The 19,854-nt window shown below is 37.2% G+C and overlaps 2 protein-coding genes across 5 annotated transcripts; both read right to left on the reverse strand.

Annotated features, from left to right (window-relative positions):
• Positions 1-2,671: 2,671 nt before the first annotated feature.
• c25h11orf96 (chromosome 25 C11orf96 homolog) lies at positions 2,672-3,825 on the reverse strand. Its single transcript, XM_039658044.2, has one exon. The coding sequence runs from the start codon at positions 3,821-3,823 to the stop codon at positions 3,455-3,457; it is 369 nt and encodes a 122-aa protein (XP_039513978.1). The 5' UTR covers positions 3,824-3,825; the 3' UTR covers positions 2,672-3,454.
• A 185-nt stretch (positions 3,826-4,010) lies between these two features.
• Positions 4,011-18,004, reverse strand: alkbh3 (alkB homolog 3, alpha-ketoglutarate dependent dioxygenase). 4 transcript variants are annotated; one of them, XM_039658042.2, is made up of 11 exons: positions 17,872-18,003; positions 17,408-17,501; positions 17,135-17,205; positions 17,024-17,058; positions 16,853-16,900; positions 16,646-16,752; positions 14,688-14,776; positions 14,395-14,604; positions 13,685-13,783; positions 11,328-11,458; positions 4,011-4,150 (listed from the first exon to the last, which is right to left on the reverse strand). In XM_039658042.2, the coding sequence occupies exons 2-10, from the start codon at positions 17,481-17,483 to the stop codon at positions 11,360-11,362; spliced, it is 834 nt and encodes a 277-aa protein (XP_039513976.1). In that variant the 5' UTR covers positions 17,484-17,501; positions 17,872-18,003; the 3' UTR covers positions 4,011-4,150; positions 11,328-11,359. The 4 variants fall into 4 exon arrangements, with proteins under 4 accessions (XP_039513976.1, XP_039513977.1, XP_039513975.1 ...); XM_039658043.2 differs by lacking the exon at positions 4,011-4,150 and adding an exon at positions 4,752-7,274; XM_039658041.2 differs by lacking the exon at positions 4,011-4,150 and adding an exon at positions 17,774-17,793 and having other exon boundaries at positions 10,948-11,458; positions 17,872-18,004.
• Between the last annotated feature and the right edge of the window lie 1,850 nt (positions 18,005-19,854).

Below are 19,854 nucleotides of genomic sequence, written 5' to 3' on the forward strand. Positions count from 1 at the left end.
TGAATGTAAAATAACCCCTCTTATTTACCATTTTCCCCAAATCTGACTTTTGATCTTCTGTCGAGTGCCATGTGGTGAAGCTGGATCTAAGAGTTTCCAAAAAGGGAAAAATTACCTAATTTTCTGAGCAGTTCATCTTTTTTTGCCCATCAGCCCAACTTGTTACAAGCAATCCATTTAACTCTTCATTTTAGTGGGAATTTTTAATGGAAACTCCTTAATGGATTTTTAATTTTTTTGAAGTTGTTTTAAAGGAGTAATTCATTTTTTTTTTAAAAACCTTTGCTGATAATTTACTCACCCCCATGTCATCCAAGATGTCCATGTCTTTCTTTCTTCAGTCGAAAAGAAATTAAGATTTTTGATGAAAACATTCCAGGATTTTCTCCATATAATGGACTTCAATGGGAACCAAATGGTTCAAGGTCCAAATGAGAGTTTCAGTGCAGCTTCAAAGGGCTTTAAACGACCCCAGACGATTAATAAGGGTCTTATCTAGCAAAATGATCGCTGATCGCAAAATGAATGAGTTAATAAACATTGGCTTGTAAACATGAGTCATTGTTTTCCTCTAATGATTCAGTCACGTTTCAGGCCCACTCACTTTAATTATTCTTGCCAGGTCAACAGTGAAATAAACAGTCTATATATAATCGGATGACATACATATATTTTGTGATTCAAAGATACAAAGGGTGCAATGGAAAATACAATTCAATTGTGTTCATTTAAGGCTTGGAAGGAGTCTTTTAACACTGGTGGTTTCCTTGACGCACTCTCTTCTCAGCAATATTTTCATAAGATCTTCATTCGGCAAGGAATACGCGATAAGAACAATCTGTTATATAACCGAGAACAGTGGGGCCAGTCCAAATGCCTGCTGGGAACATGATGTTTTCAATTAAAGGCTGTTTTTGTTCAGTGCACAGTACGCACTCGCCAGGACTCCTGTATTCAAATAGATATGCAGTGTCATTTTTACATTTTAATGTTCATGATGATCAAAAATGACGTTAGCTCTGAAAAGGGTCCGAAAATTAAGCTAATGCAAATCTATGGGGGGTATTTAGCTTGATGAAAGGCCTACATGTAATTAGACTGATTAAGAGAGAGAGAGAGAGAGAGAGAGAGAGAGAGAGAGAGAGAGAGAGAGAGAGAGAGAGAGAGAGAGAGAGAGAGAGAGAGAGAGAGAGCGAATGATAGGAGACAAGACGGTCTGGTGGAAATGAACATAAAGTTTGTTTTCACAACAGTTCCAAAACATCATATTTCACAGACCTCACTATCACCATGGCAACCACACTATGTAAAGTAGGTTATTGAGGCGCTTCGCTACAGAAAGGGGAGATGAACAAGGATATTTCATCTGAAGAAAAATCAGTTAAAGGTGATTTATGTTTACGTTTAAATGTGTTCCCATATCTAGTTTAATATGCAGTAACAACTACAGTACGTGAGCCATTCTTAGGATGATTTATCGACACAGAAACAAGTCACCATGAAATCAAAATGGACAGTTCTTGGTTTTTATGCATTATTGCAGCATTTATTATAAATGATTTATCCGTGCACATTATGTTCCGACATCATCTTTAATCAAAATAATTCTCTTCTCTTATGTTCACTGGATCGAGGGCGGGACAAAATCAAGTCCCGCCCCACATTTTTTCTTGTTTCACTTGAATATATGTCACAATAGGGAAGAAAAGACTATAGCAACTTCAATTTTAATGCATTTTAATTTGTTAACATAATCGTGCTACAGTATGTTTTGCGTAGTAGCGCAACATTGCTATTGGTCGATCTCATGTGAGTGACAGGTTGATCCCGTCCTCACACCAGCAAACACGTCATCAGAGAAGGAGGGAGGGGAAGTTAATTTAATTAAAGATTATGAGGGCACATGGATTTTTCTGCATGGATAATTCATTTATGGTAAATACTTCAAGCAATGTGTGTTTGGAGGTGGGGTTATATGTTTGTCTGGCAAACAGCAGTAGGGGGTGTTAAAGGGAAACCTGTATGAAAACAGTCATTACTTTTCCACATACACTTCCCATTTATATTATTCAGCTGAAACATAGCCTGCCAAGTCAGAAAGCGTAGAGATTAAAGCATTAGTGTGACACAGTGGGTCAAAAGGTAATCCCTCAAACATAAATACACTCAGTCTCACTGTTTTGTGTCAAGCACAGTCTTTCACAACACTGCAGAATCCCCAGTTGGATGGAGAGGCAAGATTTCCTTTAATGTAACTAGATCAGAAGGCAAGTCATGAGATGCTATTTTTACATGCCATCTGTATTGGTTGATAGCAGGCATTGAGTCCAGATAGAGACAGATGAAATGTGGTTGTGTAATGTGAATGTGAACACATGCTGTCATCTGAGATAATAGGTGATCATTATTATGAGAAGCAATAGTTCATTAGAACATGTAATGAAGAGTCATAAACAGACTTCACAATACCTTTCACTTTCTTTTAACCCCTTTTACTCTCACTTTATGGACAGCCCCAATGTTTATTTGCATCTATTTATTTGTATATCCTAAGTAGGGAACTAATAAAGAAAATTATGATATAGAGATAAAAATACGAATGATTTTGCTAATCAAAATGACATTATAATTTAGTTTTTCCACGTTTTTCCTCACAGTATGCTCATTAACAAGCACTTATTCTTTATAAAAGTTTCAATTGATTGGCTGATCCCCACATGTCTAAACAGCACAACAAGAGACGATGAATTCAATGTTATAAAGTTTATTTATATAACTATGAAAGAAAGTATGAAACATTAACAAAGATAACAGTCAAAAATTGAAGTATAAAGGCTTTTTTCTCTTACATACAGTGATAGTGACTTTACAAGTCCACAGTGTCAACAGAACAATTCTCTAAAACTCACTATGTTATAACAAAATAATCTGCCAATAAATATAAGATACATTTGAAAAGTACAATAATTTGCTCCTCGTCGAGTTCATTAGTTAGTTCGCCGTTCTGGCAGACCCTCTATTTTCTGTAAAAATACATCTCAGTATCTCTGTTGTACCTCTTTTAGTTTGTTCAGCAATGAATAATAACAAAACGTGTCTACATCCTGACCAGCAGTGGAGGACCCATTCGACTGTGCAATCTCAAGCAGGCACGAGGGATATGAATAACATCAGTCTATTAAACTGAAATCGGAAACATGTTTCTAGTCAAGTCCATTACAAATGAAACCTCACCGGTCCTCGAGTCTCGTACGATAAAAAAAGGAATTTGCGTAAGCGTTTACGTGGTTTCTGAAATCTTCCAATGTGCTACAACTTTGTTCTTGCAGAGGTAAACCATTATTGTGTCGGCCGGTGTTGCTCGACTGGAATCTGCACGTCGTATAGATTAACGGATGTGAATGAGGAATTTAACTGTAAGATATGTGACATTCCTGCCATCCTTCCTGTCTTCTCATTGCGCCGAGTCTGAGTCGCTGGAGTCCAGACTGGCCTGTGCAGACGAGACGTGGCAGCTCTGTGTGGATCCCGCGTGGTGCAAGGTCTGTGTGCTTCTCCTGAGACTCTCCAGCGACTGAAGGAAGGACCGTCTGGCCCGTTCTTCCTCCATAGGTGAAGCCCCTTCCTCCTCCACTTCGGCGATCTCGGCAAAAGTCACCGGCTGGGTCTTGAAGCGGGCGTCTCGGGGCCGCCGGGGACGGTTTCGGCCCCGAGCCAGACACTTGGGGACCGGTAGCTGCTGGGGAAACTCCTCCATGGCCGATGCCAAGACGTGTGCGGGTAGAACGGCGAATCCCACCGTCTCCATCGGACGGGAAGCCATGTATCTGGATGGCAAGGGCTGGCCGTTCGTCTTCTGAGATGTTAGGAGAGCCTTGCAATTCTCCAGGTTTCCCTGTGGTGAAGGTTTTATAGCAGCTTTCTCTCTTCCTTGTATTCTTCTTGACAGAAGGTGACGCTAACAAACAGTTTGAGAATACAAGATACTCGAGGTGAATACCGGTTCACTCTGTCGTTTCTGAGCGTGCCACTGACAGGGATGAACCAGCTCAGGCTTTTATACGCTTCACTCCCCTAACGCTCTGGCTCCACCCACCCACTGAGAACAGTCATGGTTCCGGCTGCCATACCAGTCTCTCCAAATCAGATCCTTGAAATAAATGCCAGTCAGAGAGGGAGTTGGGAAAGAAGAAGTGGGAGGGGAAGGAGAGAAGAGGATATGTGCAGAGGGAATCAGAAAAGGGTGTTTTTTTCAATGGCCAGGAGCAGAAAAATAGGAGGACGTAGAGGAACAAAAGGTTTGGGGAAATCTATACATCATACTATACAAATACAGTCAGATAATGAAGCTGTTTTGGGATCATTACAACTATTTGCATTGCAATGCTGCTCTATTTAAAATTAAACACATTTTTCCTTGAAATTCTCATTAGTGTACTCTGTCTGGTCTTTTTATTTCCAATTCACATTATTCGCAATTAATTACTGTAATACTGTAAAAAACAAATCCTCAAAAACGTACTTAGTAGTACCAAAAACCAAAATAAAATAAAAAATTGGAAAACAAGCTTTATTTTATAAAAAAAATAATCATTTTTTAATATTTATTTTGATGCGACTTTTTGTGAGATTCACTTGTACAAGTAAAATAATGATACAAGTCCAATTTAAAAACAGAAAATAAAAATAAATAAAACATAAAATAATATACATATATAATAAAATATACAAAATATAAATATATAAAAGCAAAATAAAAATAAAATACAGAGAAAAATTATGAAATTCTATATATATATATATATATATAAAATTTAATATTACATTTGTTTTATCACTATTATTACATTTATTTTATAGAATTGTTTTTACTTAAACAGGTGAATTTCACATCTAGAGTCCATTTAACTGAAGGAAATTAAATGATGAAGCTATTCGGCCGGATAAGGACAAGGACATGGAGGGGTTGATGACTATCTATGAACTATTTTTCTCCTTTACTAGAGGTGTCGTAAGCTCAGCGACATGCACTCGGCAAGAATCTCACCTAGCAGTGCCACGACCATGATCTCACCATGATAATGAGTTTCATCAGCTCTCACTTTACTCCTACTCAATCTCTTCATGTGCCACTCAGATCTGTCAATAACCCTCAAATAGTCCATGTCCAAAGAACCCAGAGACATTTTGGGAGCCATGTGTGAAATTATAGGGGTTGGATATTGTGACGTAACACACAGTGGCAGTTCCTGTCATGGATGACCCATTAAAAGCAAAACAGGAAACCCTAAGGTGCCATCTCACCCTCTCATCCCATATTTCAGACGTCAAGGGGCTACCGTAAAGTCTACACTAAGTAACATCTATTTTGGGCAGAGGCGCACTCAGACACTTGCAGATATGCACGTTCATCCACCCGCTAGGGTATTATCAATCAGGTGACATCAGGACAACTACACAAACCACGTGTTGAACGCCTTATCAAGTTGACTAATAGCTTGTTTCTATGTACTATGTTGAAACAATACCATAAAAACAATAAAGAAATACAATGGCCTCCATCTATGAAAAATGTCAAAGAGATGAGAGGTATTTTAGCTGTAACCCTCTATACCTGCATGATCAGTAACAGCTGCTGGTATTTTGAACACTTTAAATAAATACAGCACAGGACAGCTGGGTAATCCTGAACAAACTTAACAGGATTTTAGGAGCCTCTCTTCATCCTCAAGATTGAAACCCTTGCCAATGACACCAATGTTACAGAAGCAAGCAAATGTTTTACAAATAAACAGTCTCATGACTCGTTTTGCCAAACTGGTGCGAAATTTAAATTGTACGGTTTTGCACTGGTTAGTTTTAGTTTAGGGGGCTTCGCAATTTTCACGTGTGTAAAGGATTGTTCGCTATATCACTCGATTTTACTCCTCATTCTAAGAAACTTTGGCTCTAGGACCCATGCTGTCAATTGAATCAATCGTTAAATATTGGAGATTATTTCAAAAACTTACATCCGCACAAACTAGTCCTAGGTAAACCACATATTTCCTTAGTAAATGGTCTATTCCATCTATGATACTGTAGGTGGTTACAGGCTTGCTAAATAAAACATAATACCTTTTTTACACATGTGCTTAGAGGCCTTAAAGTGCTTGAACCTCATAAATTACTTCTTGGAGCTATGCTTAACACTTATTTCAAATTTATTTTTTGTATTTAAATTAAAATCAGTTTTTTTTAAAAATCATATTTTTCTTTTCTTAAAAATGACAATACACCTGTTTTGTAGTTAATGCTTCAACCAATTTAGGAAGGGTTTAGTCAAATAGTCAACGGTCAAGCTTTGATAATAATTATTTTCTTCTGTACTAATGATTTATTTATTTTTTAAATATCTGGTTTTCATCAACAAACAGGTTAAGGAGGTCTTTTTTGGAGAAATTGTCTTATTTATATAGGCATTTGATTAATTATCTTAATTATTGACTTATTATGGGAATTTTAATCATATTAATGATAATGCTATATTATATGAAAATAATATTAGGGGCTAAAATTAACACATTACTGGTTTGGTGTCCAGCATTCTCACTTTCTTAAAAAAAAACCCCTGGTCTTAAGGAGGGAATTTTAAAGACCCGGAAGTGTTATGTTAATTTATAAAACGATTTTATCCGGTATAGAAATTGCTATTTGTAGGTAAAAAAAAAAACTGGAAGAAGTAGGTAAAGAAGTTGTAATTCATTGGTAATAAAAAGTGTAAACAAACTAGAACGATCAGTTATTTAAACAATTCTGTAATTTTCACTGAGAGTGAGGGGTTTTGGAGTCTAAAATGTTGAGAACCACTGGCCTTACTAATGAGGTTGAGGGGGTATATAAGACAAAAAAGGAAAACAGGTTTATAGAACACATGAACTATTACATTAAATGATCACATTTAATAAAAAAGCAACATATATCCCTGAAACAATAAATCCCCATGCTGGCTTAGGGCCACTGCGGCTTGATTTAGTTCTCCCATGTTTATAAGGAGCATAAACAAATTTGTTGTCACATTAACAGGTCTGTCTGTTAACATAATAAAAAAGGGTGAAAATACCACACCGAGCCACTTTATTTTCCTTATACTTGGCCTCATTACGGGACGAAAAGCCATGTATTTATAGCACAACATAGACACATTCCCATGTAGGCCACTTGCTCGACATAACATCCAAAATTAGCAGAGGCAACACACTGACTTCTCCAACACGGACCAAAACATGTCACTCCTGTAATGGATAGCACATAAACATAAAGTTACTTACATTACCTCAACAGGCTATTTACTTTAGAACCAACTCAAAGATGAGAAGTATAAAACTTTGAGTATGCTACAACTTAAAATAAAACCCTAAAAACCAAAGTCAAATTGTTTTAAATGCTAAGTCAATTTATGCATCATCATAAAGTGCAGTATGAAGGATAATAATTTTAAGATTTGCTAAAAAACAGTCTTATTAAAATAATAATAATTTTGTTTTGTTTAAGATTGAGTGTTGGATGACAGCAAAGCTAAACTGATGTAAAAATAGAGGAAATTATCAATTACGTATAACGGATATGGTACCGATATATTGTGCATGCCCAGATGTAAACACTCAGAAATTAGATATCAAGCAAGATAATATCAGGGCCTAAAAATGGATTCCTAGATATGCCTCCCCAAAGCAATATTCAGTCCATCTCTTCCTGTAAGCAATGAAACAAATGACAATTAATTAACTCTGTTTCACTCTCTATTGTGGAAGTAAACATAATCCTTATCTAAATGGGGGTGAGTGCAACGTACTCGGAAGGGATGTTGTTTTTGCTCCTGAGTTCTGATGGGAAAAGGAGGAGTTTTCCCCTCAGACAGAGGGAGACCTGGGTCTTAGTATTGGTGGGAATGAAAAGACACACGTCGAGTCTAAAGGATACGTGCCGCCACCACTCATGTTTCTGTTAGCCTTATGTGTCTAGACTCATCTAGAGCTGTGTGCAGCTCTCTGATCTGAGAATTAGGAGGAGTGGGAATTTGTCTTCATGAAGCTGGTCAGCCAAGCGAGACAAAAAGTTGTGCACTTTGTGAGTAGTCATTCAATCCAAAGCCACTTTATTGCTCGTGTGACCTTTAATCGCTTATTGAAAAGACACAACTTCCACCCCTTTGGTTCCAAGTCTAACTCGTATGACAAAGAGGGGACGAGACGCATGGTTTGCATGACTCTGATGTAACATGACAGCAGACCCTTGCGGTTGGACACAAGGGACAGTTTCCAGTTCTGAGACAGGTGCTGAAAACTAATCCATGTGTTCTTGCTTACAAAAGGCCACTGGGAGAGAGCATCCTGGCAGGACACGGGTTATTGGACTTCCCGAACATGCCGTTTTTATGTTGGTTATGATCCCAGTGCAATTGAGAAATGTTGAATGCATACTGGACGCTATGCCAAAAGTTTATTTGAAGGTGTTCTGGAAAGAGGTACCATGAAGGTTTTGAAAATCCATCTATGTTAAAGGGTAAGTTCACCAAAAAATTAGTTATTCACCCTCATGTCCAAAAGCCAGAAGCCTTTTCTTCAAACACAAAACATATATTTTTTATGAGACCTGAAAGATTTCTGTCTCTCCATTTAAAGCTACACTGTGTAACTCTTTTAGTTTATTCGTAGCCAAAAACACTTAGTTCTTTCAAAAATATATGTGCAAATTAATGTATATTTACTTTGTTCGAGTAATAAAGTATTCTCGTGAGTGTATAATATGCCATTGAAAATACAGACGGGTAAGGGGTTCTAATGTCAGTCGCCATGTCGCCCCTCCATCTTGAAAGTACATTAGCCAAAGAGGGACATACCCGTTAATTCAAGCTTCGCCTTTCGCGTTTACGTTTGAGTTAAAAATCATGGACGAGGTCGAACTGGAAGCCACGCTAATATTGGACTACACTGGCCACCGTAGGAGTTAAAACGAAATCAGAATTGAGAGGAACAGAAACTAATATTCCCTGGATGGTCATATAGATTTTCACCGCTAGATGGAGGTAAAAATCACACAGTGTAGCTTTAAAGTCCATTCCACCAATACCTCGACACTTCAAAAAGTTCATAAAGAGATCGTAAAAGAGATCATGGTTCTTGCAGAAACTCAAAGGTGTTTGTCTGACACACGAGAACAAACCTAATTGGTTCTTGCGCACAAAGCAAACATGTTTGAGCTTCTGTTTAAAATATTATGAGCTCTGATCATTGTGTATGAAAGCCTAAATTAAAATAGCCTAAATTGTTCATCATATAAAGCGATCATTAGTTTTTCAGAACACTTGGATTTAACTGTTCAAATCATATTGAAGTCTTTAACAATGTTTTTATGAAAACTATGAAGTTTTGGTGGAATGGACTTTCAAACAAGGGACCGAAATCTCTTAGGTTTCATTAAAAATAGCTTCATTTGTGTTTTGAAGATGAATGAAAGTTTGAAATGATCTGAGGGTGAAAGAATAATGACAGAATGTTAATGTTAAACTGTCTCTTTAACGGAGTGGAGGATTTGTTTCTCAGTCAGAGCTGTTGCACACACTATTCCCCCTAACCCAACAGATCTCCCTGCACACTCTGGGAATGAAACTAATAACAAAGTTAATTGTAGTGGAAGAAATAATGGCCAGTGATCCCATTACACAGCGAGAGTCCCTGCATTCCAGAACAGAAGCAGCATTTCCATGTGCAGGTCGGTCTTTATGGGGAAGCTCTGAAAGGCATTGCATTGCCAGCCAAGCAGAAAGGAACACCAAGTAACACAAATTAAAGAGCTCCGACAAATCACTGAAGTCACAAGCAAGAGCAAGAGATTCACGGTTTGCAGTGTCTAAACATTTTGCATTTCTCTGGTTATTATCTGGCATTGCCAAAACGATTGCTTTCGTTTGACGGCGTTCCCATATTTAAGGATATTTTCTTTAAAAGAGTGGCATACAGTAACAGCCCCATATATGACCCTTTGTGCCTTGAACTCCGGGGAATGAACATGCACAAATTTAAAAATACACTCAAGAAAAGTTTTACACAGTGGGTTACATAATATTTTTGTTTTCTTTGATAGCATTTCTGTTGATTGTTTGAGTTGCCATGGTCTTGGTGGTAATGTGTGTGGACAGACACATTTAGCTCAACCAATCACACAAGGACTCAACCGTGACTCATCAATAACGTGATGAGCACAGAAAACGTGGGATACATGTTGTAAAAACAAACATCTTGGAAAGACTTGCAGCCCTTCGAAAATATTATAAACCTCATAATATAAAAACTAAATACAGAAGATGGATAGTTTCCTAGCGTTTGTTGAACAGGCTAGTTTTGAATAAAATTGTTTGACATCACCCATGTGTAACTTTAATTATAAAATTATATAGCACAATAAATATTTTTTATAGAAAAAATATTACTTTATTCAACAAGGATACATTAAATTGATTAAAAAATATATTTATAATTTTAAAAAATGCTGTTCTTTTTGAAGTTTTTATTCATCAACGAATCCTGAAAAAAATGTAGCATGATTTCCATAAAAATATTAAGCAGCAAAAATTTTAAAATAAGTTTTTAAACTTTCAAATAATAAGAATATTTATTAATAACTGAGTACCAAAATCATCTATTATTTCTGAAGGTATAATGTGACACTGAAGACTGAAGTAATGTTGTTACAAATTACATATTAAAATATAATCCAACAGAAAATAGTTAATTTAAATTGTAATAATCTCTCACAATATTACATTTTTTACTGTATTTTTGATCAAATAAATTTAGTCTTTGTAAGTAGACTTTTTTTAAAGCAAAAAAATATATAATAATCTTACCGACCCCAAACTTTTGAACGGCAGTGTAACTAAACCCCTATCCATAATGACATTGAACAAATGTTTGTAATTCAGTTTTATTCACCACAAGCTATAAATGAAAGAAATCGCAGAACATGCAATATTTAAACTATATTAAGCAATTTACCTATAAAAAGAGCCTTTGTGGGCGGTAACTGAAATATGGGCAACTTGGCACCATTTATTTGCCATTCTCCAAACGTCATAAACAAGTAAAACCTGTAATTCTTTCTTGGAACAAAAGCTATTTTGTGGACAACTGCTGTGAGAAAACAATCATTTACGTAAACCAAAATACAATAATGCCAGTCAATAAGTTTATCATTTTTCAGGTCTTTGACTGAAAGTGAACTTAAATAAATAGTTAAATAGAACAGAAAGGATGTGTTTAACAGTATAGTCTGTGAATGAGACGGACCTCTTCAACTCCGCTGTCTTTTCTCTCAGCGATCATCTCACAGATCTCCACCTCTCTGGCTCTGGGTACATGGTGCGGAAAGTGAGATTTATCCGAGGCCCGCGGTCATGGTACTCCTTTGCGACCTGGTGCTATTAAAACACAAATAAAAACATAAATAATGTTAAAACGGCACTCACAATGAGGCAATGTAGCCAATAAACCAACTTAAATAAGGTTAATTCCTCGAAATACAGCGGTGATGCATGATATGTATTTAATATTTCAAATACACGATTACACATGGTGTCATGTATATTTTGACAGACAGATGATAAAGAATGTAGCTTGCCTAAGCAAAAAGAGTGTACATGCACAGATACAATGTTGCATTGGTCCCCACAGTTTGACAATTATGTAACAGCTTTCAAAGCCTATACAAATGTTGTAAACAGCCATACATGTGGGTTTAGTTAACTTTATTTTGACAGGTCAATGAGAGTTATGTCGACCTAATAAGATCGTCTGAAAGCTTTTTGGCACAATCCGCGAGTGACCTTTCTTAAACGGTTTTAAGATGTCGCCATTAAATGCTTTTGACCTTTATCTATTCTTTGTGCCTCAACAAAGGCCTGTGGTTCTTCTTGGAGTCGGATTTCCAAAACAACTCAATCAGGATTAAAATAACTTCCAGCAGGTTTTTACATTAAAATGCAAAAAAAAAAAAAAATACTTTTCTAAGTGCACTCATTTACACTGTGTGTATAGATATATGGCGTCATGACATAACGATTAACTGCTACCTAATCAATAGAAAGTTTTCAAACGTAAAATAACATGTTAAATACAAAAAAGTGTGTGTGTGTGTGGGGGGTCAGTAAAAATCAAATTACAAAAATGTATATATATACAAATGTAAAGAACCATTAAATAATAATTAAAAGTCCAACTAAATTGAAATTGTATTTTATATATATATATATATATATATATATATATATTTTTTTAAGGCTGTAAAACGATTAATTGCGATTAATCGCATCCAAAATAAAAGTTTTTGTTTGCATAATACATGTGTGTGAACTGTGTATAATTATTTGTATACATTTAAGCATGTATACATTTAAGAAATATTTGCTTATATATACTGTATATATATATATATATATATGAAGAGTTCAGATGCAAAAGCCTCTAAGTGCCATTTGAAATTTTCTTCTAGAATGATAATTTTTATCAAGCTTGTATATTTAAGTTCAGTGATTTCACTTAAATGGCAATGATAATTACCTATTAATTGTTATTTAAGTAAAATTACTGAACTTAAATATACAAGTTTGATAAAAATCATCATTAAAGAAGAAAATTTCAAATGGCATTTAGAGGCTTTTGCATCTGAACTCTTCATATATATATATATATATAAAATTTGTACTATAGATAAATATTTTATATATAAATAACACATTTTTCTTAAACATATACATGTATGTGTGTGTATTTACATATGCAAAATAATTATACACAGTTCACACACATACATTATGTAAACACAAACTTTTATTATGGATGTGATTAATCGCGATTAATCGTTTCACAGCCCTAATATTATTTTGGGTTTTCTTTTTTTTCTCATCATCACAATATCATAATATTCCAATATCATTACTATTATCATGAAAAGTTGAGTTTTCATTTAAGAGAAGCATGTTTGTGCTGAAAAGAGTGACTATAATGACTTAATTTAAATGAAAAGCACTGCTATTTTAGAGCATTTAACTCCCGGTCCACTAGATTGCGAGGGGGTACGTTTTTCCGCTCTGAAATATTGTATGTTTTGTGATTTCTCTCCAGTGTCTGTAGTATTTTATGTGCACTGTTTTGCAAAGTCTCTCTTGGAAACACTGTCCGCCTCAGTATGCTGTGAAGAAACACGTTCATGTTCCCTCTTTACACTATTACACAGACTCTTGATGACAAACAGTGTGACCGTTCCAGATCATCCCGATCACGTGTGATCAGTTTTCCAGAATGTACTGTAGAGCCAAAACAAAGGAAGACTACCCCAACCCCTTCACACTGATTTAGCCATTTTCAGCCTTTCTTCACAGTCTGGCTTAATCAGCACCGTTTTTAAAGCAGACTGTTATTATCTGGCAGCTTCACTGCTCATTTTAGACTAAACAAATGCTCCTGCCAGTTCTTATAGAGTCACATTAAATCTTGAATAAACTCTTGGTAAAAGTTCTCGTAAATCTTAGTGTTTTTCTGCTCCAGTCTGAGCTTGTGATCCAAAAAAAACAATTCTTAGATATCTGACTCTAGTTAAGTGATTCTTCTGTGTTTATCAAAATCAGGTCATTTCTTCAGAGCAGTACCTGCCAGTCCTCCTGTGTACAGCCTTCCATGAGCAGGAGGGTCCCGTGGGCCAGCGGGATGCGTATGCGCTCCACATAGCTGTAGTCTCCATTGTCCTCCTGGAACACAAACACATAATGGAAACATAATCAGGGTACGCAGACTTCAAAAGCAAAAGCTGGTTGATTCTTTCTAAGGGCTAAAAAGGACACACAAACCGCTCGTTTCGTATCTTAGGCCATCAATGTGTACTTACATTTACGAGTCATTGAATCATGTTTAATTTGGACTTCTCTGCGCATGCTCTTTGAGGTGGTGAACATATACCTCCATTATATGACTGACAGACAAGAACGGTTTGACCTAAAAATATCAAAATTGAAAATACTGTGGAAACAAAGACGCCTATATCTTGGATGCCCTTGAGGTAAGCTAAAACATACCAAAAATGTATTTCAAAGTGAACTATCCCTTTTGTGCGACCTCTGACATATATAGCTTTGGATAAAAGTGTCAGCTAAATGAATAAATGTAATGTAAATGTAAATTAACAAACATTGTCTTCATTTATTTCAGTTCTACCGCAAAAAACAGCAGGAAGCCCATCATGACTTTGGTTTTATTATGAATAGTCGCGCTGCCCTAATGCGTCGTGCATCCACCATAATACCCAACATTTAAACCCTAGTATGTCTGTGACAAGTTATAAATGGCCCATTCGCAGACTCACAGGAAGCGGCTGCTTTCGGAGACTGAACACTCTAGTGTCGCCCAGACTCAGAGAGGCGATGGTGGGCTGGGGTCCTAATGAAGGCTCGCTGTCACTGTGCCAACCAATGCTGTCTTTACCGTCCCGGTACAGGTTACACAGCAATGAGTTAAACGTGTGGCCGCTCTTCTGCTCAACAGCCAGGCGCAGAGTGCTAAGAACTGCAGGCCACTATAATAAAAGAGAAAAATGGAAAGAGATGCTTGATAAATGGTTCAATTGATAAAGTAAAAACAGTAGATCGTACGATTTACCTGAGCATTGGCCTCCATAGTGGAGCGTGAATACGTATATGGCAGTTCTCCGTACCAACAAGTGAGTCTGGGTTCCTCATATCCATCACCTGAAGTGCAAAACACAACAAATATAAAGTGCGTTCTGGTCTTTGCACTTTCAATACTGCTTAACATCTACTGGGGTTTAAAGACAATTCATATTCAGTATATACTCAGTTACACTTGGTTATTTGACTGCACTATTGAATGAGAACAAAACCTCAACTGAACTGATCTGGATATTGAACTCAATAGTGAATTGAATTGAGCTGAATAATGGCACTTGTCTTCTGTAGAGCTGCTTTACAGTTGAAATTGACTTTGTTGCTTACATTTTGCAACATCAGCACCGTTTGAACTAAACTGAATCAACACTGAACTGAATTTGAATAACGACACTATTGTCTTCTGAAAAGATGTTTTACAGCTGAAATTGAATTGGTTTAATAAATGATGAATTTAGTAACAACATCACTGTTATTTTCCTATTTATTACTGTCAGGCTGCTTCAAAACAATCTGTATTGTATTTAGCGCTATATATAAATAAATGTGAGTTGACTTGATGACGTGTCTATCTTCAGCGCACCAAATAGGGGCCGAAAGTTCGCGAAACCAGAGCAAGTCTCGATCAGTCACAGTCAAACATGAACTACTTCTGGTCCAAAGCAAATGTTTAAACATTTGGTATATTTGGGACTTTTTAAAAAAATGATGTCAGTGAAAGGTAAACAGACGAGAGAACTGGAGGCAGTGGCATTCCTGCCAATTTACTGATGAAGGAGGACTGGAAAGAGTGAGTCACTGTGGGAAGTGTACTTCGTGAACACGTCTGAGTGGGACAGATGCAGAATGTCTGTCATTATATGCTTATTTTCATTCTCCCGTTTAGCACCAAGTTTACAGGATATGCTTTTTGCTGCTTTTTTCAATTTGCTTTACACAAAATGAAATTTGACCAACTTAATTTCATTGTGTTCAGTCCACTTATATACTGTATTTAAAAATTGAGGCTTACTTAAATCATTACGTGAATCATTTTTGCTGAATTAACTGAAACTGCATGGGTTGATTCTTAATTCCCAGCATGCTTTGCTTGCATAGAACTGAATTAAAAAGAGTAAATGTTAAAATTAAGTGTTATTTTATGCATTTTTGAGTAAAGGTTTGATGTTCAGTTATGTTGACAGGCTTTCTGACTCATTTTTTGATAGACAAATTGAAATTTTTAAGGCCTCTAAATTATCAACATAATCAACACTGCTGAAAAAACGGTTGTACACAATCTATTACATGCCTTCTGTCGTCTGATTGATAGTTTACATATTTTTAATTAAGTAAAAGACCTTGCAGTATAATTGTAAAAATATCCACCTTCAGATCACGGTTCACATTATATTTATATACCGTGGTCTTTTTAGCTGTGATTTTTGTTTACTGATTTTCATAAAGTAAACATAATAATAACTTTCATATTGTTAGTAATTCAAAATGAGCACTAATTGGACTGAAGCAACCTATATTTACTTGATTATCCATTTTGAAATAATGTTAAATAATGGATAATGTTAAAATATGAGTGTCAAATATGACCCAGTTCATCTCTCAATTATCATAGCATTATATGTTTTGCCTCCACAACGAAAACTACTACTTTGATCATAAGACTGAAACATTTTATTGGGAGATATAGATTGACAACTGATATTTATTTGCATTTTTGCATCCTCCTCAAGAATGTGCTCTATATTCTCACTATATCATACAATATGAGCTAAAAAGCCTGAAGCACCCATTTTTTTCAAGATGTTTTTAATATTTTGTCTAAAGGTTCGACAATTTTTTCACTTCCACTAGTTTCATATGTCAGGCTTTACGTGGTTAATCTTGAATATAATCTCCAGAGGTTAAAACACTATTTCCTTACCCAAGACTTACCCATCATCCTATAATTGGTCTTTTGCGACCAGGGCAGTTCAGCGAGCAGCTTACTAAACATCCAGTCTGCCTCCTCCTGCGGTAGGAACCCCGGTGTGAGCCGCAGTCTGGGCAGAAACACAGTAAACAATCACTGAAATGCAGGAAATGTTCTTTTGAAGGGGATTTTTTTTAGTTTATGCTACTTTAAACTCTGAGTATTCTTACCGGGACACACCAGTAGGCCCCTGACTAATCTCATAGTCACCGGCATTTCTGGGGAAAAGAAAAAAACAACACAGTGAATATATATATATATATGTGTGTGTGTGTGTGTGTGACATGTCAGTCAACAACAGGGTTTTGTTGCTTGAAAGTGCCTTGTATTGAGTCACTCACTCGATCACTTTCTCTGCAGGAATCTCTCTGATGGGCTGACAAAAAGACACAGGATAAATTAGAGACACTTAGATGTGAGCACTGTCCAAGAAAACAGCATATAAAACTTACGTCAGGCTGACTGAACTCAAATGATCGCGGCCCGTATTTCCATGACCTTGACTGAACATCTTGAGCTGAAACTTAACATAAATAATTTGAATATAAGGAACCATTTAGACATCACACTTATCACTGTAACAAAACTTCACCTATATTGTCTGTTTTGTCTTCTGAAGTCCATTTATAAAGTTAGTCAGTGTTTTTATACCTATACAAGTACTGTATATGTACTGTATGCTGTACATGTATTATAATAGGTAAACTCTTGTAAAGTTGTCATACCAGTTGGCTGTTGTGGTTTGTGAAGAGGTTTGGCCCAGGAGCCCTGGACCCTCGCTCGCTGCCTTTTATCACTCATCAAAACCTAAAAAATTATCTGACAAAGATAAAAACATATGACGTCCGTGGCCTTTAGTACATTAGGACACAAGATTTTTTTCTCTCCCAGTTTTAAAAATGATACGTATTTTGCTGCCATCTTCAGGTATTTTTTAGAAAATCACTCATTAAAGGATATCACTCCTATTTCATTCTTGATTGTGGTTATGGGCCCGTTTTTAACTGAATCAAGTGAACCAATCACTATGGGAACCTTATTACAAAATGCATAAGCATGTTTGATGTAACGTTACACAGACTAATACTTACAAGTTACATTTGCACAGTTCCTAGAAAGAGACATGTTTTAATAACTTTTTAATGACTTTATAGTTGTCCCAAACATTAACACCTTCAATAATACTTACACAAAGTCGTTTCGAGTCGATTTTTCTCGTTCTTTAACGAGTTTGAACCATAGACATTTGTGTAATGTAATGTAATCAGTTCTGGTGTTCATCGAAACTTGTCCGGGTTACTGCAATGACCGATGAAATACTTCCTACCTTCAGATGATCGTTCCTCCCCCTGTGCTATGTGTAAGTACAACGCTATTTGAATATGAACATAAGCATCAAATATTGTTTAAATATAATATAGTATATTTGTTTAAAAATGAATACGTATGCGATAGATAACATACATAGTAGACTTTCTATTTGTTTTGTAATATTACAACTAACGTTTACCTTTTGTTGGAAATATTTAAGAAGCCTACAGCATGATACTGAAAAAAGAAACCCAGACTTACACAAGGGAGGTGTTGACTCATTTTCAACATATAACTAACTTTTAATCAAAACTTTTAACCATACATAAAGGAGGCGTTCCAGGCTTTTCAGGGTGCCTGGAGCACACTTCAATGATCACCCAACTGATCCAAGAGGCAAAGCAGAAGAAAAGTGACCTGACAGTCATATGGTTAGATCTTGCAAATGCCTACGGTTCAGTTCCGCACGACCTAATTCAAGAAGGACTGGACCACTATCATATCCCTATGGCTATCCGTGACATGATTTCCAGCTACCTAGGAGGGATTAAGCTAAGATTTACAGCAGGGCAGTTTACAACTAACTGGCAAGATCTTCAAAAGGGGATTCCTACGGGGTGCACCATCTCTCCTATCTTGTTCGTCATGGGCATGAACCTTCTGGTTGGAGCAGCAGAAGGAGTAACCCGTGGTCCCACGCTAGAGTCAGGCATCTCCCAGCCAGTGCTCCGAGCGTTTATGGACGATATTACAATAACAACTGGTACACACGTTCAAGCAAGATGGGTCTTGGAAACCCTTGGTGCTGTAGCTACGTGGGCAAGGATGTCTTTCAAGGCCAATAAGTCTAGGAGTCTGGTGATCAGGAAGGGCAAGCCCACAGGGAGGTTCAGTCTTCATGTCCAGGGAGAGGCCATTCCATCAATTGAAGATAACCCAGTAAAGTGTTTAGGAAAGTGGTTCGATGTGTCACTCTCAGATCGGGCCAATGCCAAAAACACGGTGGAGCAAGCTGAGGAATGGCTAAAGAAGATCGACAAGTCCAAGCTCCCTGGTAAATTCAAGACCTGGCTGTACCAGCATGGTCTCCTGCCCAGGCTTCTTTGGCTCTTTACTATGTACGAGTTACCCATGACGGCTGTGGAGGGCATAGAAAGGAAGACTAACAAGCACCTGCGAAGGTGGTTGGGGATTCCCCCTAGTTTTTCCACAGTGGGCCTCTACATTCGGTCAGGCCAACTGCAACTTCCCTTGTCCTCCATCGTAGAAGAGTTTAAAGTGGCAAAGTGTAGAGTCCTACTTAGCCTCAGAGACTCCAAAGACGAACTGGTAAGGCAAGCAGGGGTCATGACCAGGTCTGGACGTAAATGGGCAGCCAGCACAGCTGTAGAGCAGGCGGAGAGTGCTCTGAGGCTGCGAGATATTCTTGGAAGCCCTTGCATCGGACGGAGAGGACTCGGCTCTGCACATTTCCAGCAATGGAGAAGCGCTGGTGTAAAGAGCAGGCAGGAGATGGTTCAGGCTGAGGTGCGGGCCCGTGAGGAGGAAAGGCGGATGGCAAGGGCAGTGGAACAAGGATCCCAGGGCGCATGGACAAAATGGGACCTTCCCAAGCGCAAGATCTCCTGGCAAGAGTTATGGCGGCTGGAGCCCTACCGAATTTCCTTCCTACTGCGATCGGTCTATGACACCCTCCCTTCGCCAGCACACTTACATGTATGGGGGCTGAGGGAAGATCCTAACTGCAAGTTATGTGGGCAAAAGGGAACATTGGCACATATACTATCAGGATGCAAAACAGCTCTCACTCAGGGTCGGTATAGGTGGCGTCATGACAAAGTGTTACTGTCCCTTGCTGACA

This window comes from Pimephales promelas, chromosome 25 (assembly GCF_988280905.1).
Source record: "Pimephales promelas chromosome 25, fPimPro1.hap1.1, whole genome shotgun sequence".
NCBI classification, from domain to species: domain Eukaryota; kingdom Metazoa; phylum Chordata; class Actinopteri; order Cypriniformes; family Leuciscidae; genus Pimephales; species Pimephales promelas.